The following is a 24,790-nucleotide window of genomic DNA, read 5'->3' as shown; positions in this document are numbered from 1 at the left end:
CCTTTTTATATACCTCATCATTTGTGTGTGTTAGTACTTTATAGCCATCTCTTTATATAAAGTAAGTTAGGTATGAATTCATACTGATATCTCTATCTCACATGGATTACAATGCATTATCCATTATACACTCCAAGCAAGAAATCTGGTTCCCACCTTCTGCCAACCATTTACTTCATTATTCAATGCCAGAATATAGTGGCCACACATCACATAACAAGAGAAATATATTATGAGAAATGCATCATTAGGCTGTTTCAGCATAGTGTGACTGTCATAGAGTGGAAGCACAGAAATCTAGGTGTCATAGCCTACTACACACCTAGACTATATAATATAGCTTATTGGAATCACTATCATATATGTGCTCACTCATTGACCAAAATATTGATAAGCAGTGTATGACTGTGGATATAGTTGTATCAGAATTGTTAACCTATACACCAATGGGAAACTACTTTATCAAGTAGAGTACACTGCTTTTGCACCATTTATTTTACTTTTGGTATTCCAGACCTCAGAAATTATCAATACTACTTAGGGCCCACCTTATTCCCCTACCCTTTTCAATGAGGTTGTTACATATTTTTTTTTTTTATAAATTTTATTGTTATATTCCCCATACAATTGCAGCCCCCCATTCTGACCCCAATCCCTCCCCTCCCGCCCCCGCCCCCCTAAAAGTGTCTCGGTTCATAGTTTTTGTTGATTTTGATTTTCACTTTCTTATAGTTATTCATTTTCCTGGTCCCTTATTTAAGTTTTCTAGATTCCTGTTATGAGTGAGACCATCCGGTATTTTTCTTTTTCTTTTTGGCTTATTTCGCTGAGCATGATCCCTTCCAGCGCCATCCATGTTGCAGCAAATTGCATGTGTTTATCTTTTTTGAATGCTGAGTAATATTCCATGGTATATTTGTACCACATCTTCTTGATCCAGTCATCTATTTTTGGGCATTTGGGTTGTTTCCAAAGCTTAGCTATTGTAAACAGTGCTGCTATAAACATAGGGGTGCAGGTGTTCTTTGGAATTGATGTTTCTGTGTCCTTTGGGTAAATACCTAGGAGTGGAATTGCTGGATCATATAGAAGCTCTATGTTTAGTAGGTCCAGAAATCTCCACACAGCTTTCCACAGTGGTTGGACCAGTTTGCACTCCCACCAACAGTGCAGAAGAGTTCCTTTTTCTCCACACCCTCGCCAACATTTGTTGTTGCTAGTTTTTTTAATATGTGCCATTCTCACTGGTGTAAGATGGTATCTCATGGTAGTTTTGATTTGCATTTCCCTGATGACAAGTGATGTTGAACATTTTTTCATATGCCTGTTGGCCATTTGCATTTCCTCTTCAGAGAAGTTTCTTTTAAGCTCTTCTGCCCATTTTTTGACTGGATTATTTTCTTTGTTGTTGTTGAGTCTCATCAGCTCTTTGCAGATTTTTGTGATCAGTCCTTTATCATTAGTGTTGGGTGCAAAAATGTTCTCCCAGTTGGTGGGGTTTCTCTTTGTTTTTGTTATTGTCTCTTTTGCTGTGCAAAAGCTCTTTAATTTGATGTAGTCCCAGCTGTTTATCTTTGCCTTCACTATCACTGCTTTGGGTGATGTGTCTGTAAAGATGTCTTTGATGTGCAAATCACGTAGTGTTTCGCCTATATTTCCTTCTATATATTTTATGGTTTCAGGTCTTATGTCTAGTTCTTTAATCCATTTTGAGTTGATTTTTGTGTATGGTGTGAGGTAGTGGTCAAGCTTCATTCTTTTGCATGTAGCGACCCAGTTTTCCCAGCACCATTTATTGAACAAACTTTCTTTGCTCCAATGCATATTCTTTGCTCCTTTGTCAAAGATTAGTTGACCATAAATCTGTGGGTTTATTTCTGGATTTTCTATTCGATTCCATTGGTCTGTATGTCTGTTCTTGTTCCAATGCCATGCAGTTTTGATGATTATGGCTTTGTAGTATAGTTTGAAGTCTGGGAGTGTGATGCCTCCATTCCCTTCTTTTTTTTTCAGGAGAGCTTTGGCTATTCGGGGTTTTTTGTGATTCCATATGAATTTCATCAATAATTGTTCTATTTCTTTGAAGAATGACATTGAAATTTTGATTGGAATAGCATTGAATCTGTATATTGCTTTTGGAAGGATGGCCATTTTAATAATGTTTATTCTTCCAATCCATGAGCAGGGGATGTCTCTCCATTTCTTTGTGTCTTCTTCTATTTCTTTTAACAGTGTTTTATAGTTTTCTTTGTATAGGTCCTTTACCTCTTTTGTTAGATTTATTCCCAAATATTTGATTTTTTTTGTTTCAATAACAAAAGGGATGGTCTTTTTGATTTCTTCTTCTTCAGATTTATTGTTTGTGTATAGGAAGGCTACTGACTTTTGCGTGTTGATTTTGTATCCTGCCACTTTACTGAACTGATTGATGAGTTGAATTAGCTTTTCTGTGGAGTTTTTGGGGTTCTCTATGTATAATATCATATCGTCTGCAAATAGTGATAGTTTGACTTCTTCTTTTCCTATTTGGATTCCTTGGATGTCTTTCTCCTGTCTTATTGCCCTGGCTAGGACTTCCAGTATTATATTGAAAAGCAATGGTGAGAGTGGACATCCTTGTCTTGTTCCAGATCTTAATGGAATTGCTTTCAGCTTTTCACCATTGAGAATGATACTGGCTGTTGGCTTGTCATAGATGGCCTTTATGATGTTGAGGTATGTTCCTTGTATCCCAAGAATTTCAAGGGCTTTTATCATGAATGGGTGTTGCACTTTGTCGAAAGCTTTCTGAGCATCTATTGATATTATCATATGGTTTTTATATTTCTTTTTGTTGATGTGTTGGATAACGTTGATTGATTTTCGGATGTTAAACCATCCTTGTGCCCCTGGAATGAATCCAACTTGGTCGTGGTGAATTATCTTATGGATACATTGTTGGATTCTGATAGCTAAAATTTTATTGAGGATTTTTGCATCAGTGTTCATTAGGGAGATTGGCCTGTAGTTTTCCTTTTTTGTGTTGTCCTTGTTCGGTTTTGGTATTAGTGTAATGTTGGCTTCATAAAACGTGTTTGGTATTATACCTTCCTTCTCAATTTTTTGGAAGAGTTTGTGAAGGATAGGCACTAATTCGTCTCTGAATGTTTGGTAGAATTCATTTGTAAATCCATCAGGTCCTGGGCTTTTGTTTTTGGGGAGGTTTTTGATTACCATTTCAATTTCGCTGCTTGTAATTGGTCTGTTTAGGTGTTCTATTTCTTCTTTATCTAGCTTTGGGTGATTGTAGAGTTGTAGGAATTTGTCCATCTCCTCTAGATTGTTAAACTTGTTTCCATATAACTGTTCATAGTAGTTACTGATTATTCTTTTGATTTCTGCTGTGTCCGTTGTGATTTCTCCTCTTTCATTGATGATCCTGTTTATTTGTGCTTTCTCCCTTTTTTCCTTTGTGAGCCTGGCTAGGGGTTTGTCTATTTTATTGATTTTTTCAAAGAACCAGCTCTTGGTTTCATTGATCTTTTGGATTGTTTTTTTAGTTTCAATTTCATTTATTTCTGCTTTGGTTTTTATTATTTCTTTTCTTCTACTGGTTTTGGGGTTTTTTTGTTGTTCTTTTTCTAGATCTTTGAGCTTCGAGATTAGGTTGTTTCTTTGCGTTCTTTCTTGTTTCTTGATGTGAGCTTCTATTGCTATATATTTTCCTCTTATTACTGCTTTTGCTGCTTCCTATACATTTAGGATATTGGTGTCCTCCTTGTCGTTCAATTCAAAAAATTTTTTAATTTCTTCTTTGATCTCCTCATTAGTCCAATGGTCTTCCAGTAGTGTGGTTTTTAATCTCCATGAGGTAGGAAAGTTCCTTGCCTTCTTTTTATGGTTTATTTCTAGTTTGATGCCTTCATGGTCAGAAAAGATGGTTGATATGATTTCAATCTTGGTGTATCTGTTGATGTTTGTCTTGTGCCCCAGTATGTGATCGATCCTGGAGAATGATCCGTGTGCGCTTGAGAAAAATGTGTACTCCGTTTTTTTGGGGTTTAGTGTTCTATAGATGTCTGTTAAGCCCAATTGCTCTAGGTCTTTATTTAGAGCTTTGATTTCTTTACTTATTTTTTGTCTTGTTGATCTATCCATTGTTGATAGTGGTGTGTTGAAGTCTCCCACTACGTATGTGTTTTCTCTGATGTCTGTTTTCAGAGAGGACAACAGTTGTCTGATATATTTTGGTGCTCCTTCGTTTGGTGAGTATATGTTAATGAGTGTTATTTCTTCTTGAAGTATTGTCCCCTTGATCATAATGTAGTGACCATTGGGGTCTCTTTTTATCTTTTTGAGTTTGAAATATGTTTTATCTGATATAAGTATAGCTGTTCCTGCTTTCTTTTTTGGTCCATTTGCTTGTAGGTTTGTTTTCCATCCTTTAACTTTGAGCCTATTTTTATCTTTTGTAGCTAAATGTGTTTCCTGGAGACAGCAAAAGGTTGGGTTTTGTTTCTTAATCCAGGCTGCAACTCTGTGTCTTTTTATTGAAGAGTTTAGTCCATTTACATTTAGAGTTAATATTGATATGTTAACATCTGTATTTGCCATTGTGTTTGTCTTTCCTTTGATTTTATTTATTTATTCTTTTAATAACTTTTTTTTTTTTTGGCCTTCTTTCATTGTTATTCGTCGCTCTGAGGTTCTGGCTTTAGGACTCCTTGTAGTATTTTTTGGAGTGGGGGTTTAGTTGCAATGAAATTCCGGAGTTTCTGTTTGTCTGGGAAGGTCCATATTCTTTCTTCAAAGAGGAAGGAGAGCTTTGCGGGATAGAGTATTCTTGGTTGGCATCTGTTTTCTTGGAGTCTGTTGACTATGTCCCTCCACTCTCTCCTTGCCCGTAGTGTTTCTTCGGAGAAGTCTGATGTCAGCCTGATTGGTTTTCCTTTGAATGTTATCTGTTTCTTCCCTCTTGCCAGCTTCATTATTTTTTCCTTGTCCTGGATTCTTGGGAGCTTTACTATTATGTGTCTTGCTGTATTTTTCCTTTCGTCGTGGAAGTTTGGTGTTCTTCTTGCTTCTTGTATATCAATTTTCAGCTCCTTCTTCACATTTGGGAAGTTCTCTTCAATTATCTCTTTGAATATTTTCTCTGTTCCTACATCTCTCTCCTCTCCTTCTGGTATTCCTATAACTCTTATATTTCCTTTCCTCATGGAGTCAGATAGTTCCCGAAGTCTTTCTTCGTTCTTTTTCCTTCGTACTTCTCTTTCCTTTTCTGTTTTGGTTCTTTTTATTTCTGTGTCTTCAAGATTACTTATTCGTTCTTCCATTTCATCTATTCTGCTTTCATTGCTTTTCCCAGAATTCTTTAGTTCTTCCATTAATTCTTTGATCTCCTGCATTTCTTTTACTTCCCTCTTTAGGGACTCAATTTCTTTCTTCTGACCATTGTTTTCCCTCTCTAGGGACTCAATTGCATTCTTCTGATCGTTGATTATTTTTCCCTTATCATTGTTTTCCTTTATGACTTCTGTCAGTTTTTTAATCACGGCAATTTTAAATTCTCTTTCTGGAAGGCTCAGAAATTCTTCCAAGTTATTGTCGTTGCAATCTGGGGGCTGGCTTTCTTTTTGTGGTGTGCTTTTTCTCTGGAGAGTTGCTAGGTTGCGTGTGGTTCTTCTCCTCCCTACTGTCTGCTTTCTAATTTGCCGTATGCGTTGGGACACTGTGTTGTTGGGACTGGCCGGCATCTTGGGTGGGCTTCTCTGTTCCCCTCTGGTTCTTCCAGGAGTCATCTGTCAGTTTCAAGCAGCCTTTACTGCAAAAAGGTCCCTGTTCTAAAATGCCGATGTGGGGACACACTCCCCTGTGTGCCTGGTCTGCCCCGGCGGTGGGTTTCTGCTCCCCTCTGGGCTTGGACTGCAGGCCAGAGGGGGTCTGGCGTGGGCGAACTTCCCCTGCTCACCTCTGGCTCCTGAGGAAGCCTTCTGCAGGTAGTCTTTACTGAAGAAATGTCCCTGTTCTAAAATGGTGATGTGGGACACACTCCCTGCGCTTCTGGTCTCAGGCACTCTCTTCTGCGCGCCTGGTCTGCCCCGGCTGTGGGTGCTCGCTCTCCCTGTGGGCTCAGACTACTTGTTCGGAAGGGGCCCGGTGTGGGCTAACTCCCCAGCTGGCCACTAGCTCCTTCAGTAGCCTCTGCTGGGGTCAAGTCGCTAGGTGGCGCCAGAGATCTCTCCTAGAGCCCTTGGGGAGCTGATTTTCCACCCCGTGGGACAGGGAGCAGAGCGGGGATGGTAGGGTACACCTCAACGGCTTTGGGGTGCTGTGTCTGCCTTGTGCCCCACCGTCGTGGGGAACCCACGCCCCTAATTTCGTGCCCCGGGTCTCAGTTCCAAAGCCCTCAGTTCCAGGACGCGGGCTGTAGCCCAGATCAGTGGCGCAGGAATGGCGCCTTTTGACCCGCTCCCCTGCCTGGGCGCCTTGTTCCTGCTCACTCAGGGAGGGCCTCCGCCCGGGTCTCAGTTCCAAAGCCCTCAGTTCCAGGAAGTGGGCTGTAGCCCAGATCAGTGGCGCGGGAATGGCGCCTTTTGAATCCCGCTCCCCTGCCTGGGCACCTTGTTCCTGCTCACTCAGGGAGGGCCTCCGCCATCTCCCCGCAAGCCTAGGTCGCAGGAGCGGGGACCTGGGCAGCAGCAATCCGAGCGCTGCTTTCGCGCAAGCTTACCGGGCGGCCGGGGCTGTGTGCTGGTGCTGGTCTCCTCCTGGGGGGCGGGGCTCTCTTTAATGGCGCCTGGAGCTCACCTCCTCGGCGGATCCTGCAGGGTTCGCCTCAGCTCCCGTTCACGGGGTATGGTGGCTGAAATAGTTCCTTTCCACTCACAGTCCCACTTGCTGCGTCCGTTTTTCTTGTTGGGCGTTTTGGTTTGTTGTTTTCCTCCTCTCTGCCGGTCAGAGAGTGCCGCCTCTGTGGGCGGGGGAGGGGAGCAGGGTTCTGCACTTCCCTCCCTTCTGGTCCTCTTTTATGGCAACTTTCTTCTTTGGGCAGTTTGCTGGAGTCGTCCGTTTATCTTCCGTGTCCCAGTTCTCACTGGGACCTGCCGCTTTTCCTCCCTATTAACTTTTTTTAATGGGAGATCTTACTCGCAGCGTCTCCTCGCCGCCATGTTGCTCTGTTACATATATTTTTAATGCATTTATATTCTTTAAAAAATTTTTTGAAGATTTATTTATTTATTTATACAAGCACTGGGCACAGCGAGAAGCGCAGGAGGGTGAGAGAATTCACCAGAGCCAGAGCAGACAGCAGAGCAGGCAGAAAGACTGAAGTACACTGCTGAGGGGAGCAGCGGGCGGCAGGAGAGGTCTGTGCGCCATGTGGGACCCTCGCCCGATGGCCAGGGATGGAACCGGTGCTGCAGAGGCTGCAGGTAGCTTCTCAGCCCAGCGCTCAACCGCTGCGCCACCGGGGAGGCCCTCTTTTTAAAATATTTTGCTCTCTATCTTGGGATCCTCCAACCTCCTAACTGTTTTTTATTGTAATTTTTTATTTGCTTACATTAAGGTTTATTACATGGTGTGAAGTTCTGTAGGTTTTGGTAAAATTCAATATCTTATATTTGCCTTTATAATATCAAATTGATATTATCACTTCACCAGTTACCCCCTTGTGCTTCACCTTGTGCTTCAGTTACCCCCTTGTGCTTCAGTTACCCCCTTGTGCTTCACCAGCCCTCTACTCCATGATCTAACTCTTAAGAAATTGTGCCTTTTTGAAACTCTAGATTGTACTAAGCAGCGATAACTGTCATAATCAAGAATGGGGACAGGAATTGTTTTAAGCAAAATGCATGTGTATAGTGATACCATGTTTCTTAGCGATCAAGGACTGTGGGTATTTATTTGGTAGTATTTGATTGAACAAAGTAAAGCCAAATATCTCAAGATGGAGGAAAAGATCATTGAAAGAGAAGGAAATTAATGGAAGAATGTGAGTGGTTAAAAGAGTGAATTGGTCATAATTGTTGATTTTAAGTTTTTAATTTTCAAAATAGCTTGAAAGGATTCTTTGAATCATATGAATTTGAAATTGTTACTTCATTCTAAAGGAATCTTATTTTCTTTCTTTCTTTCTCTTTCTTTTTTTTTTCTTTCTCTTTCTTTCTTTCTCTCTTTCTCTCTTTCTCTTTCTCTCTCTCTCTCTCTCTCCTCCTTTCTTTTCTATCTTATTTTCTTCTACACACATGTTTACTTAGTACATATTTTTTTGTCAGGTATATAATAGATGCTGGAAATGCCTTGATTAAAAAAAATGTTATTTATGTCCTCAAGGAAGATATGAAAAGACAATTACTATACAATGATTGTTATTTATATTGGAACAATAGGTACATAAAGGAATAGAAGTGTAACTGTTTTAAAGGATCAGGAAAGGCTTCTAAGAGACATAACAGCTTGACTGTTAATGTTCGAGACATATAAGTAAATTAGTGCATTCTCAGCAGGAAATGTAACATGTGAAAACATCATGACAGATCAGACAGACAAACTTGAGGAGCTACCAGTTAATTATAGCTGAGAGGAAAATGTCAGTCAAGTTGGGCTGGAAATGGACAAGGTGGTAGATCTGGCTAGACAAGTATGGCTTTTGAGGGGTCTTAAGTTTAGATTTTATCTTGGGAATAATGAGGATGTCATTGAAGGATTCTGAGGAAGGTAATGAATACATCATGTGATATCTTAAAAATCTCTCACTCTGACAGAGAGCTGGTGAGAATTGGTGAAGGTATGAAACCTGATCCTCAAGAACTTCAAAGATGAATGTTACCACAGTCAGAATGACAGATGATGAGAGTCTGTTTTAGGTCAATAATAGAAAGCATAGTTACTAATGAATATATGAGAAATATCTTAACAAAAATAAGGAAGTGAGAAAGAGGCAGTGAAGTAGTACTAAAGGGGAAATTGAGTGTTCTCTAAATCCTACTAATCTTTATTCTCATTAAAGGGAATTTGAAATCTTGATAGCAAAGAAACACATCTTGTGTAATTTTATATTGAATATTTCATTATATTTCCACAAATGAGTGCCAAGAGTCCCATAAAAATTTAATTCAGGAAGGTACATAGTCTTGATACTTTTCTTATTAAGATATTAAATTTCATTAAAAGGAGAATGTGAAAAAAATGAGTCTAGGGTTTGTGACATGTCCAGGACATGAAAATTAATTTAAACTTAGAACTCTTCTCTGTAGGGAAATTCTTTTTTTTTTTTTTAATTATGTGACTCATGGAGACTGAAGTGGTCATCTATATTGGTATTCTTGATATCAATCTGGAGTTTAATGCAAATATTTTTTTTCTTTGGCAGGATGAATCTTTAAAGCAATTGCAGGTAGTTCATCAACCCTGGATCTTGCCAAGTGACACAGAAAGTGAAGGAGTAGAAGCAGAACAAGATAAACGTGAGTAGAAACTGCTGTTTATTGATAAATATCTTTTAGCCAAAGGAAATCTATAGTGAAGATATTTCCCTTTTATAACATTAAGCATCTGTAAAAAGTCTTCTGGCTTGTTTAGGGGGAACATGTAAAAATAAGCTAAATGTCTATGAAGTTTGATTCAATGGTGTCTTAATTGTGATGCATACTGACAATCTGAAAAGAAATGGAAGTACCTTAAAAGAAGCAACTATTCTTCCTGAAGATCAATATAAAATTTCTATTTGGAATGTAACTCTTCTATAAATACTGCAGAATTATATCAGTGATAACTTGTGATTATTCAAAATTTTCAGTTTATTAGGGCCATCCATAATATAGATGACATCATTATTGGTTAAATGAATAAATTTATGTATATAGAAACTAGTTTAAATTCATAAAACAGATTACTATTATAATGTATTTAAGGCATATAAAATGTATAACTCCCGATTTAATTAAGTTTCTAGGTTTCAGTAATAACAAAGAATGGATTACTCTACTGTGGCATGACTAAGTGCATGCCTTCCAGGGGTTTATTTACAGTGTCAGACTTATGGTTCAGCACTGTAGATGAGAGGTTACTATCTGGATTCTAGTAGATATAACATCATTTAAAAATAATGAAATACCAAAATTCATTCTTTTTAACCAATGGTATCCTGCACAGAAAAATGGGAAGTGATACTATAACCTTCATGATAATTGGTGGTGTGATTATTTAATAATTCCCTGAACAATAGCCACCACAGATATTTAATATGTTAAACAGGCAGCATTATGATTCTGTACTAAAGGGACTCCAGGAAATTATACTTACAGGGAAAAAGCATTTTCAGATATCCTTATTCCACTATTATAGCCATAGGCTTATGTGGCCAGAAGGAGCACAGCAAAGAAAGAGACATGAAAGTCAAAATAAGCAGGTGAGCGAAGCAGGCAGGCACCCAGTGTCACTCAGCTGGCATTTTAGAATTATAGTGAAAAACAAAGTCACATTTTACAGATTCTATTGGAGGGAAACAACATCTTTCTGATGAAGACTCAGAAAGTATAAGAGTTACATGGGATGCAAAGAAAAGAATACCCCAAATCTGAAAATGTTAGTTGTGACATAGAATGTCTATTAAATGCAAAGGTTTTTATACCTCTTACTCCTTACACATTTAAATATACATTAACATGCATTCTAGAGTTTGGATTTGACAAATTTTTACTGAACTTTTTTGTGGCCTTCAAAAATTTTGTGTTAAACTCTTCCAGCTAATATGTGTGTATATTTTATAAATATAAATTTACATACTGTATATGTAAATGCACTCATTTTACTCTGACTGTTGTGTTCGACACATGTGACAAGCCTGGTGCTCAAAATGGGCAAGACTAGGTAAGCAGCATCCTTACAGGATGCACAAGATAATTCTATAAGTATGCTATTACTTATAATGAACTAAAACTTAAAGAAAATTGTCAATCAAAATATTATACTTATTATTAATACAAAATATTTTACCAAATCCAAAATCAGACATTTCCTTCAAATCTACCTTCATTAAGAATTAATCTGGAAAACAGCTTGATAATATCAAGAAGATTAAACTCCTCAAACACTCTTCAACCCTTGTTATCTAATCATATTACCTTGCATACATAGTCACAAAATTTTGCAAAATTTTAATCATCTCCTCTTCTACTAGGGTGCAAATTTTATCAGAGAATGAATTCATATATTTATTTCATCTTCTTAAGGTACACATTAAGCTCTCAGTCAATATCTGAGAATGAGTGACTCCCAGTAATGAATGAATGAGTGAAAAATGAATGAATAAATAGCTTTCTTTGGAATTTTTCAACTTGTTTACCAGGACAGTTGGAAATTTAAAACAAAAAAAAATGGTAACTGAATAATTATTATAAAAGTTATATATAGTGTTATTTAAATTTTAATATTGGATTTGTATGTTAGTCATGCATATCCCTAGAGTAAAAAATACTTTATTTCAGCAATGTTCTACTTGGAAGTGACCCTTTGACAATGGTAAATTGTTTGAAATAAAATCAGGATTTAAAAGATATTAGTTGGTAACAGGAGACATCTGGAAATGGAAGTCTAGTTAGCATTTTAGCCAAGCTAGCCTAGAGATGCAGATACTTTTTATGAGTGACATCTAATATTCAGGTGCTATGACAAGTGTAAGATGGAGCCGCTGAAGCAATGGCACTTCTGCTGCTTATAATCAATGTATGTGGTTTGCAGAACAGCTGGCAAGATATGTATAGACCATCTACCTCAAGGGAAATAGATGACAAATATCTATGTAAAGCCACCATCTAATTTAGAGTTTGGAGTTTATACATTACAAATTTATGAGTAAGGAAAAGGACAGATTCATCATCCAATAGTAACACCTGTTTGACTCAGTTTTCTATAAATTATACCTAGGTAATTTTGTGAAATGTTCTAATTTTTCCTGGGACAAAATTTTCATGGACGAAAGTTTCCAAATAATTCCAGGAACTTCACATCATTTTCAAATTTATCACTTGTGGACCTCCCTGGTGGCGCAAGGGGTTGGGACGCAAACTGTGGGGCTGTCCGCAGTCACTGCAGCATGAGTTTGATCTCCAGCGGGGAGCAACCCACGTGGCACAACAGACCTCTCCTGGCTCGCCCGCTGCTCCCCTCAGCAGTATGTGTCAATCGGTCTGCCTGTTCTGTTCCCCACTCTGTCTCTGATGGGTCCTCTCACCCCCCACACCTCTGCCCTGGGCCCCAGTTCTTGTATGCATAAATAAATCTTTAAACAATAAAATAAAGTAAAATTTATCACCTTTTTTAAATAAGACTTAGCTCAAAAAAACTTTGTGAAAGAGCACCTTTTAGAAAAAGATGTCTAGCATATTTAAATGCAAAATTTTAAAACCTTTTATTATAAGTAAGATAAGCAGAATCCTTAATTTGTAGATACTTTTTGCCATGCTTTAATATGAAAGTATAAATCACATGTGTTGGTTTTTTTTTTTTTCAGTCTCTCAGATTATGATCCAAAATCACAAAATAAATCACAGCCATTTGAGTCTACTGGAGTATTTGCCTGATACTTATGTTCCCATACTCCACTTGAGAGCTACAGAGTTCTTTGGCTAGAACTCTGAATTCTGCATTTCTAATAAGCTCCACAGGTATCTTTCCTATTCTAAAGAGAGAGAGTGAAAGAAATGAAATGTCCAAATAGTCAGAGGTTTGTATTTTCAGAATTGTTTCCTTTTTATTTTTCACTATATTTAGAGGCCACAAACCTCTCAATTATTCATGTGCATCCTTATTTTGAAATGTTTCCCATGTTTATGGTAAAATTCCAGTATTTGAAAGGTTCAATTTATTTCTAAGTGCCTAGAAAATATTTAAAAGCTAACATTTAATAACATATAAAAAAATCTCACCACATAAACTATCATTAAGTATAATGGAAAAATGTCAAGTTGCTCAAAAATATATAAGGTTACAAGCTTCAGACTACCTGCTTTGTTAAAACTTCCTTGTCATGTGCAATAGTAGTCAGAAAAGTTCATAGCAAGTTTAAGAAGAAGCTATGTTTAAACAAGACAACCCAACTGTTCTTTTGCAATGCAGAATTCTTTGGATTATTATATGGCATTAAAGTCTTTAAAATTAAAAATAGGAGATACATGGTCCAATTTTTTGTTTTTTTAAAAAAATCAAAAATATAAACAAGCAGCCCATGTTTTTAATCTTTTCACCAACCACATTTTGTTTACCTTGGAATATTCTTACATTTGCTCTAGGTGTGGTCTAAAACTGCAAAATAAAATAATAAAAACAAAATGAAGGAAAATCTAGTTCATTCTTTAACCTTGATGTATTTAGTTTATAAGGCAGCCTTATATCAGATGGATTATGTTATTTCCAAATGAGAAAGTTGTATTGACTAGCTGCAAATAAAGCCTACTTTTTTTGTTCTCCATGAATTTTCATCTGTATATTTAGAGTTATTATATAACTTCAGCATGTATACCATTTAAATTGTTCCCATGATTTCCCTTGACTTGTTCTGCAACATTGATATGCTTTACCTTTACAAATTAAACAAACCAGGAAATTTTTTCCCAAAATAGGAAGTAAGTTAAGATTCTCAAAAAATTTTCATATTTCCCACGGTTCAGTTTACCTCCTTAGAACAATCATATTTATGGACGTTGAAAGTCAGCATAATGTAATGAGAAGTGGCAATGTGTTGTTCCCTATGGCATGGAAAATGAAAAAATGATAGAATGTCATCTCTTTTCTTTAGTAAACTATTGAGAAGTACGTAAGCATCTGTATCATGAGGCATTCTATTTCTAAATAGAAGGTTAAGGAAGCCAAAGGAGGAAAATATCACAGTGAGTAGCCAGTAGGAACCATAGGGTTAGAGAGACCTTCAGAGGAATGTAGTGTTTGTACTGAGAGTTGGTTAGGATTTTGAGGGGCAAGGGTGGACAGGAAGGTCATACAAACCAGAAAAATAGCATGGTTAAGGACACAAATTGAGGGTGCACTGATTATGTTTGTTGGCCCAGGGAGAAGAGCAATTAATATTCTTTGGTTAAGACACTGGACACTTATAATGGATTAAAGAAAAATAAATCTGGAAAGTTGTCATAGAAAGAACAGAGAGGGTTGAAATTGTAAGGATAATAAGAATGTGATGAGATAAAGTGGACAGTGGAGAGCTCTTCACATGGGGAGGAACTCTGATAGGGAGTTCCCTAACACAGGAGAACATTCATAGGAAGAACATTAATATCCCTAGCTTTGGTTAATAATAATTCAAATGATAAGGAGATCCAGGCATTTTACCTTTTATATATTTTTTAAATTAATGAGAAGGAAACTAGTTTTTGACCTGTACACTAATGCCATTTAAAACAGAGACCATTTTCTCCCTAAAACAATCCATTTGTACAAAACACTGATAAAAGATTTTTTTAAAAACTATTTCCTTTATAGGCAAAGAAGGTAAAGTAAACATAGACAAACAGTGCAACCTAATGTATAGGAGGGGAGAAATGAATCACTGTGAAAGTGCTTTTTAAAATCATTATTATTGAGTTGAATTATAAATTTATTAATTGAATACCAGTAATTACATCTAGCTCCAGGTCATATTTTTCATCCTATAATATGTAATCCATTTTATTTTTTTGGTTTTTTTTAAAAGATTTATTTATTTATTTATACAAGCACTGGGTGCAGTCAGAAGTGCGGGAGGGTGAGAGAATTCACCAGAGCTAGAGCAGAGAGCAGAGCAGTCAGAGTGATGAAATACACTGCTGAGGGGAGCAGCGGGCTGCAGGAGAGATCTGCACACCATGTGGGACCCTCGAGTGGCAGCCGGGGATCAAACTGATGCTGCAGAGGCTGTGGGAAGCTTCACAACTCAGCGCTCAGCCACCTGCACCACCAGGGGAGGCCCAACATGTAATCAATCCATTTTAGAGTAAGCTTTTACCTGTAGATTCAAAGCACACATAGTTTATATGTCTGGATATTAACCCCTTATCAGAAATATCATTTGCAAATATTATTTCCAAATCTAGATTTGCCTTTTCATTTTGTGTATTATTTCCTTTCTGTGCAGGAACTTTTTAAACAAGTCCCACTTGTTTATTTTTGCTTTAGTTGCTGGAGCTTTTGATGTCATTTGCAAAAAACCATTGTCAAGACTAGTGTCAAGGAGCTAACTCTCTATATTTCCTTCTAGATGTTTTAGTTTCACGTATTATGTTCAAGAAAAGAAAATTGTTATCAATGCGTTAATCCATTTTGGTAACCAGGAGCCTTTTTCACAAGTATATTCTAAAGTGTTGAAGTGTTGATAGAAAAATCCCACAAGGATTCACATTCATAAATAAATGTAAATTAGTTTTGTTTTATAGCATTTTCATTTAGTTCATTTTTAACTTCTAGTTCTTTTCAACAATTCTAAAATTGTCTTTCATTTTCTTATTAAGCATAATTATTTTAAAATCCCTGTTTGATAAATCTTTCATATGATTCCTTGTGTGTCTGCTTCTATTCTCTGTTTTCTCTTGGTATTTGATCACATGGTCTTGTCACCATGTATATCTGCTTATTTTTCATTAACTTAAAATTTTAGGTGAAAAATTGCAAAAATAATTTGAGTTCTCAGATGATTTTATCTTTCTATAGGGAGGATTTTGCATTGCATATGAAAGAAATAGCAGGGTACAAGCACTGGGTACAGTCAGAAGTGCGGGAGGGTGAGAGAATTCACCAGAGCCAGAGCAGAGAGCAGAGCAATCCTAGATTGTTTGAATTCAACAGAAAGTGGAGATTTAAGTTGGATTTTACTCCTTGAGAGGGCCAGTATATTTCCTTTTTATCCTTACACTGACAGTGTGGCCCATTAGAGTAGCAACCCCAAACCTAGAAGATTCACTTGAGTCACCTTCCTCAGTAAAACTGGAGTTCCAGATTTTGTCCTGTGTCCACGACTTTTGCTATCCTTCTTTAGGTTGTCAGCAACTCAGTAATTTCTTCTGGAATTGATAGGTACCTTTAGAGGAAACGAGTACCCAAATTCCAAGCTCATTTCTGTTTATTTTCTTATTCTTCTGGATATTGACCATATACTACTTTTTATTTTGATCGCTCTTTGATACCTTAACAGCTATTCAGGATAGTAGGATGTTCTATTTAAATAACTTTCCCAACCATTACCGGATGGGAAATTTCTCATTTTGATGTATTTCAATAAATTTGAGCAGAATCAGATATTTAGATTATTGCATTTTGTTTTCATAAAATAAGGGAAAATTACCTTCTTGTTGCTTTAGTTTGATCAAGTAAAATTTCAAACATACAGTGTGTTCTTAGTAAATGGTTAATTCAACTTTTTACTTTTAGATTAAGTATATATCATACAAAATGGTTTCCCTTTGTGCAAAAAAAAATTGATGACAATTTTTGGGTTATCTTTTAACACACAAGAACTTCAGCCTCCCACTTATTTACTTACTTTTACTGAAGTTATTATTAATAACATTGTGTTTTTATTCCTAAGTGGAATTAGTTCACACATACTTCCTAGATTCTCACCACAATTTACAAATGGACACACGTTTTTATTGTCAGTTTACACAGTCATTTATATTTCAGTTGAAGGCTAAATTTCTTTGTCTGGAGGTGACGTTAGAGTGGAAAAAATAAGGATCAAGAGACTCATCTAAGGTCCCACTTCTCTGTGGACCTGAGATTACTAAATTGCCGAAAAGAAATTTAGACTCAGGTGCATCTGTCTCTGCTTAATTATCTATTTTTTAACTATCAAAGATACATTAATTCCATAGAAATAAAGATTAATGTTCTCCTCCAAGTTTCCTTACCAAATAGCATCTGCCTTTTATTTATTAAGTAGGAATAATTTAACCTTTATTTTTTAAGCTACATTTATTTTTCTGCATTTCTTATTCTATAGCTTTTGCAATCATCTTGCTACCTTCAATATATCTTAGAACTGAGGAAGAGAGAATATTATTATAGTCCTCATTTAAAGCAAAAAGAGCAACTGCTCTCTTGGCTGAGCTCATGGGTACTATGATAGAAAAATATGAATGAATAAACTATTCCCTCCCATAGATGCTGGAGGTAGAGTTAAATTCTACCATTATCTGAGTTAAACTAAAAGCTCACTGACATAACCTCGTAGGATATAATAAAATATTTATTATTCAGATCTGGAAAGAAATAATAGACTAATGATTGACATTGTGCCTGAAAAACCTACTTGTGTAGGCATAATGATGAAGGAGATAACATGAAGATAGGCATTCTAAGGACAAAGTTTCTAATATATTGCAAAATAAATCTTTTCTACTGATTGATAGAGTTAATATAAATTCTAATCGATAAACAATTTAGTAATAAATTGGGAAAATTGTCACATAGCTTAACATAAACTTAAACCACAAAATATATTTTAAAACTATATTTAGAATTATAGCATTCCATTTCTCCCTGAAGACTATTATGAGCAATAGATATTTTAAGGCTTATATGGAAGCAGTTGCATCTCTAGAAGAGAAGGAGATAGAAGACGATTGACATTTATTAAATATTTGTTGTTATATACCACATGGTATCCTCATGATAATGTAATATGCAGGTGATATTATCTGGTTTTATAAACTCAGATTTGTTATATAGCCTTTACTAAGGACACACAATTAATATAAGTGTAGTTTACACTCTAACTTGATCCAAAGTCATAAGCTTTCTTCTGAAATACCATTTCTTCACTAGAAACTAGAGAAGGGATGAGAAAGTGTATATATATAACATCAATGGAGGAATTATTTCACTGAGGAGTGCAAGAATTTGTATCATAAAGAAAAGCTGTAAGGCAAGAAAATAAGGAGAAGTGACATAACGAAAATGAGCAGCAATACTTTTGTGTAGGAAATCTGCTCTTAATAGAAACTTCAACATTATTTAGTTATATTTATACTGTGCTACAAATTATTATCTATAGACAAAGTCATCCAGATAATTAATGGAGGCATATATGATAAACATAAAAATTAAAATTTTGACAGAATAAAATAAATAACATTTAGTAATTGCATTAAGCCTGTTTTTAATCCCATAGTAAGCTATTAAAAATAGAACAACTGTTCAAAGCATGCTGCCAAATTTCTTCAAAATGACTTGTTTTGAAATGTTGACTAAATATTCCAAAACTGTATGTCAACGTTAGTATAATTAAACACTCCTCAGACCAAAAACATAGCTTTCCTTGTATTCTTAAACATAATTTATACATGACTTTTCCTTTCATATGAGGACACAAAGAATTATCCATTTGTTAACTTTAAGTAATTTTCAGAAAGTTTCTGCTACTTATATAAGACTATATAACTTATAATTGCATCCACATGCGGAATTCTAAAATTTTGCTAATAAGAGAAAATCTAGTCTTAATATTTCTATTTTGCATTATAAGTATTTAACATATTTGATATATATTTATGCATTCACTATTTACTTGATCAATATTTAATGAATGAATAAGTGAATGTAGCTCAAATCTGGTGACCTTTAAATCACTCAAGAAGTAGACACACCTGGATTTTTCCAGCTTCTTATTATTCAGGGAAACCTAATATTCAGAAAAATAACAAAGGTATGTAGTAAATGGTTTATTGGTACACATGGCAAAACATATATTCAATGACATTTCATAAATTCAATGTGTTGTTCCTCTTTATTGATGAGAGTTCAGACAGATTTGCAATGAACATGGTGCATTAATGCAGCAATTATTCCAATCCTTAGACATTTGCAATCCAGTGCCTCAAGTAATTCATGTTACAAGTTTTCACTGAATGAACCTGTCTCTACGTTTTTTTCAATAAGAGTATCCCTTTCTGTAAAAAAAACCTGTCTTTATTTCCAGAGTTGATAACTACTCTCGCTTGCTTATTCTTTTTCCCACCAACTATAGAAGATAATAGGCTCCCCTCAGTATAAGTAGTCCTATTTCAAAATAGAGGGCAGCAGCATAAGGGTCACTCAAGACTGTGACTTACAAGAATATTATGCCAATATTCAGATTAGAAACTGGGGGTTAATTAATTCTTTTATTTCTGCTATCCTTGGTTACACTGCCTTTTCCCACTGCCACAAACAAATGAAATCTTAAGTATTTGTATTCTTAACCACTGCTGATGTATTTCCCAGATCTTTCCACAGTGGCCTCTGGAACAGGAATTTGATTTGCAAATCATCTGTCCCTCAATGCTGCTGAAAGAACACTCTCCATGACATTTTTGCGTTATTTGAAATGTGTTTTTCCTAGAAGGCATTGCTTCCCTGTGAGGCTTCACTGGGGAATCAGCTCCTTCTTTCAATTTCAATATGTCAAATGTCATGAGGTAGCATTATTATTTTACCTGAAATTCTTTAGGATCACATCATTTATTAAACTGTCCTGTTCCTTTTCTTATTACTATACTCTCACCAGTCACTTCTCTTTGTTCATTTAAGGAATTTACATTTGGTTTGTTTTCTTCCTCTCTACCATAATTATTATCATCAGGAAATTTTAACTCCTATTTGAGTGATTTAATAGCCAATGCCCTACCATTATATTTCTTGGTCCTTTCAAATCTAGTGATGTACTAAGACAGTGGATTATTTTCTCTTGTCAAATGTCAAATAGCAACAAAATCTAAAATCATGGATTACTTTCATCTACTTCCTTTCTCATACCCCCTGCCTCTAAAATTTGCTATTTCCTACTAAATCTATACTTTAATCTTATTTTGCTACCCAGACTCTTTACTTCTCTTTTTATTCCATGTATGTCGGACCACAGCTGACTTTATCTTTCAGTCTAAATTTCATGCTACTACATAAAACAATGATACTCAAAATGGGGCCTCCAAATCAGCAGCATTAGTATCAGCATCAGGATCTCTTGGGCCCCACCCCATATATACTAAATTAGAAACTCTAATAGTGGAGCCTAGTAATTGTTGTCATAAGAACGCTATAGGTGATTCTGATATACTTAAGATTTGAAAACCACTAATATAGATAGATCATTGATTCAACCACTCTCTTGAAAACACCTGTAATATCTTTGGGTGGTAAAACAATAAAATATGAGTGGATCATTATTTTCCCTAAACACTCCAGCTTTCTTCATCATCCACCTTCTACATAGAATTAAGACTTTCAATACAATTGTTTTTCATAGTTCCTATCTAAGTATGAATACTATATGAAACTGCTAAATCTTCACTACTTAATGATACTTCCAAAGATATTTCCCTTATAATCATCCTCTGTGGAGGATTATGAAAGATGCTAACTTGTTCAAGACCACATATATGAAGTGATGGAGCCAGAACTTGAACTCAGGTATGAGTACAGAGCTCATTCTTTTTCTGTTTTGCTGCTGAATTATGTGAAGTAACAGTTGCACTAATATGCTGCTTTTATTCTAGTTTAAGCAGCACTTATCATTGTTTGCTCTATAGAATTTTAAAAAAGATGATCTATATGAAAGTCTATTATTATACAACTTTAATAAATATCAGGTTAAATAATTTTCTTTATTGTAGGAATTCTAAGAGACTAACTTGCTGGTATATTTTGATCCTCCAAAATCACATATAATATATTGCCCAAAATTCTTTGAGCAAGGATTCATTTGTGTGTGAAACATCTAAATTAACACTGTGTAGAACTAGTATTCCAAGAGCTATTTTGGAACATTTAGACTTAGTTTATTTCATTTATCTTCAAAAAGATTATCTCACTTGATTTATTTTAACCTGCTTTTACTCTCTGTTTTATCTCTCTACCCTTTTAAAGTAGAATACTCATGTCCCATCCACAATACCTTGTTTGTGCTCATCTTCTTCCTCGGGGATGCCTTTAGGAATTATATTTAGCATGTAATATGATGTGCTACATGTGATAAATAAAGCATATATTTATGTGCATGCACCAAATCAAGTAAATTTCATAATAATTGTGATGATAAAGTGAAATTACAAATGGTATAACATTACAATACAGTAATGTCCAGTCCTGAATAAGCTGTGTTATTGTAGAAGTCAGTAGAACATTACTTTCCTGCCTATTCCATGCTGGACATAAGAATCATGACTGTGATCTAAACAGAATTGCCCTGCAGTCTAAATGTATGCCCATGACACTATTTGGAGGATCAATTTTGCCTAAATTTTATTTAAAAATCAGCAAAATTTTAAGTTAAAAATGACTGCACTATGGAATGAGAATGTATATACTATTAAACAGTTAACATCTATAATTGTAACTCCCTAGATGCTATGAAGGCAATTTTGATATTAATTTCAATAAATCTTCACTAGAACTTGCAAATTATGTTTAATAGATTTTTTTCCCCTGGTCCAGCATATTATCTCTTTTTCTTTCATTGTGCAGGTTCTGCTGATCTTCTTCTTTGTGTTCCATGCTCTTCTTGTCCTACACTGGTCTACTCTGGTATGTTTGCTCAGGACACTGCTATTAATATCAGATAATTATGGGTACTATCTACAACTGATCAAAGTTTATATTTTTTAAATAGATAGTCCTCATGTCATCTGATGAGAATTTTTTTTTCCTCTGAATACTCTGCATAATGATTTCTTTTCATTTTGTGATGTCCTATGGATCTCAGTCTCCTTAAGTTCATATTGAGGAGCTGGGATAGAGATCTGAAACCCCTTCTTCTTGGCAAGAAAATCACTTTCAGATAGATGGGAGATAACATATCTCCCACAATGTACAGACCATAATATCATTAAATGTTTCCTAGAGCTGTGGTATCTTATATCAATTTCATTGCTATGGACATGATGCTACTGTATGATTTGGATATAAAAAGATGAATAATTCACTGATCTTCTCTCAAGTATGTCACAGAAAGAACCTAAGCACTCAAATAAGAAGGCATTTTAAGACCATCTACTCCTCTTTCACTCTAATTATCACCTCTTTTTTGCAGTACCTCTACTTTATTGGTCATCAGCCTTTATATAAACACTTAGAGTAATGGAAATATACTGCCTCCCTTGGTTGCGCATTTAACTTAGTTGCTCATTGATCAAACAATTATATATTAAGAAATCCCCCAAAGCTAAACCTTCTGCAATGCACCACTATGTAGTTATCAGGACATGATGTTCATTGCACATGTTTTATCATAAAACATGGAGAATGTCTTATAAATCATTGAAAATGTGTAATGTATAGAAAAAATTGAATCTATTTTGAAATGAAACAAGATCTCTTATAACTGGATATATGCCTATATTTACACTGACTGACTGGATTCATCTATCTGCATCTTATATATGCTGAAGTAGAAAATTTTTATAGTATTATTTCATAAAAATGAATCACAAGACATTATGTAAAATATAATTCAACTTTTGTTATATATAATCCATATACACTTACCCAATGATGTATTTATAGCTGAAGAATAATGGCTGGGTGGTTAGAAACAAAAATGCTATCAGTAGTTGTCTCTGTGTTGTGTGATGATAGTTATTTGCTTATATAAAACATTTCTATAAATAGCATATATTGCTTAAGATGTAAAAAAAAAGTGAAACTTATTTGAAAAGAAATTACACTTTTATTTTGCTCCAAAATCTGAATCTTTGTAGCTACCTTATATCTAGTTCTGATCTTTGGCGTTGTAGACAAAAAATGTGTCTCTCTTCCACATAACTAGAACTTACGAAGAGAAAGATCACGTAACTCTCTTCTTCAATATTTCAGATCTTCTTTGTTTTATATATATGCATAGGGCCCTTCAATCTAAGTGAATAGATTTTTCAAGTCTTTTATACTTAATAATGGTTTATAATAAGTAGGAACTATTCCATAGAATAGAACATAGCTATTGTAGGTGACTTGCATTTACTAAATGATGTAGTCACACACAGAACAATTGCTTACATAAAAATTTGGTTGCTTCTGATACATAATGCTCATTAGTATTAGGCTGAGATTTGTGCATGCAGCAGGATTCTATCTTGACTAGTAGTCAGAGTGCCCAGAGAAAGTGATAGAAGGGTAAAACCTAAAGGGTAATAGGAGTTAGTTATATAAAGGAATTTTATCTGTGGTGGGGTGAGATAAATAGATCTTTCTAGATAAAGGAAAAGTATACAAAAAACAAATAGATTCCCTTCTTTTCTTTCTCCCGTTTTCCCTTTCTTCCATTAAACGCTGAGCAGGCAGCGTGCAGTTATTTTTTCAGGTCCTCTGAGTAATTTGAAAATTGATATTCATTTTAAAATGTGTTTAGGGGCCTCCCTAGTGGTGCAGAGGGTTAAGTCTCAGCACTTTGAAGCTATTGGCAGCCACTGCAGCAGGAGTTTGATACCAGTCCAGGGAGCTAACCCACATGGCACAGCAGACCTCCTGCTGCTCTGCTCAGCAGTGTATTTCAGTACATCTGCCTGTTCTGCTCCCCACTCTGTCTCTGGTGAATCCTCTCACTCCCCCACCACACACCTGGCCTACACTCCAGCTCTTGTATGCATAAATAAATAAAATAAATCTTAAAAAAATAAAATATGTGTATGGCCTACCTGGTAAATCAGAAATATCAAAGTAAGGTATTCTAGAAACATGGATATTTCACTGTATCATCCTAATATTCTTTTAGAAAAAAATAAAGGCATTCCTTCCTATTAAGCAATATGGACACATAGCTACAATGCTGAAGTAGGACCTATATGGTCTTTTTTTTTTTTTTTTTTTTTTTTTTATAGAGGTATGTTATTTATTTATTTATTTATTTGTTTCTTTGTTTGTTTGTTTTGTTTTTATACATGCACTGGGTACAGTCAGAAGCGCGGGAGGGTGAGAGAATTCACCAGAGCCAGAGCGGGGAGCAGAGCAGGCAGAAGGACCGAAGTACACTGCTGAGGGGAGCAGCGGGCGGCAGGAGAGGTCTGCGCGCCATGTGGGACCCTCCTCTGGTGGCCGGGGAGCAGCCGGGGATCGAACCGGCGCCGCAGAGGCCGCGGGCAGCTTCGCAACCCAGCGCTCAACCTCTGCGCCACCGGGGAGGCCCTGAAGTAGGACCTATATGGTCTTATTCACATTATGCCACCCTACTTTTCTAAATTCAAGCTTTTATTATTTTTCCAGGATAAAAAATTGTGTTACATAGCTTGTTAGTATTTCTCACTGGCTGTATTTGGAAAGAAGAAAGTCTGTTTTAAACACTCTAAAATATTTTTTACCTACTTCCAATTTTTATACAAAAACCATTTTATGCAGATACCTAAACTGACATACTGGTAATAAAAGGTGGTTAATACAGGTAGTACTCTAAGGTCAATGTTGTTGTAAAAATTCATACAGAATAAAATAAATCATTAAAATCCCAGTCTTTCTTTGTAATATACTGCACTATTGACATACTATTAAGTATATCTTCTTTTGTTTTGTTTCTACCCTACAGGTCTGTGAAGCAGGCAGAAGAAGTTGCAAGTGGTCCTTAAAATCCTTATTATTCAAATCCTTATGTATAATTCAAATTTTATTTATTATGTATAATGATTTAGAGAATGGTTATTTTTATATTAACAATAATAAACAAGTACTGTGTAACATGGAGGTGTAAAAGTGTGTAATTAAAGAAAAGTAACCCTGGCAAAGGATTCTGGGGAGGTGAGGATACCTGTTGTTATTTGATATGGCCCATGTCTTGGACTGATTACTTTATACCTAACCATCA

General features: G+C 35.7%; 1 protein-coding gene across 1 annotated transcript in view; it reads left to right on the top strand.

The window, feature by feature from the left end:
• LOC311168025 (uncharacterized protein C8orf34 homolog) overlaps positions 1–24,554 on the top strand; it is a gene marked incomplete at both ends in the record, with an annotated part of 338,634 nt that extends 314,080 nt beyond the window's left edge. Inside the window, 3 exon segments of the mRNA XM_084229301.1 lie at positions 9,356–9,449; positions 21,469–21,532; positions 24,515–24,554. Of these exon segments, the coding sequence (XP_084085427.1) occupies positions 9,356–9,449; positions 21,469–21,532; positions 24,515–24,554 (198 nt within the window).
• Positions 24,555–24,790: the final 236 nt, after the last annotated feature.

Source organism: Talpa europaea (assembly GCF_964194135.1).
Source record: "Talpa europaea genome assembly, chromosome: 3".
NCBI classification, from domain to species: domain Eukaryota; kingdom Metazoa; phylum Chordata; class Mammalia; order Eulipotyphla; family Talpidae; genus Talpa; species Talpa europaea.
This window is presented reverse-complemented; position numbering and strand designations above follow the sequence as displayed.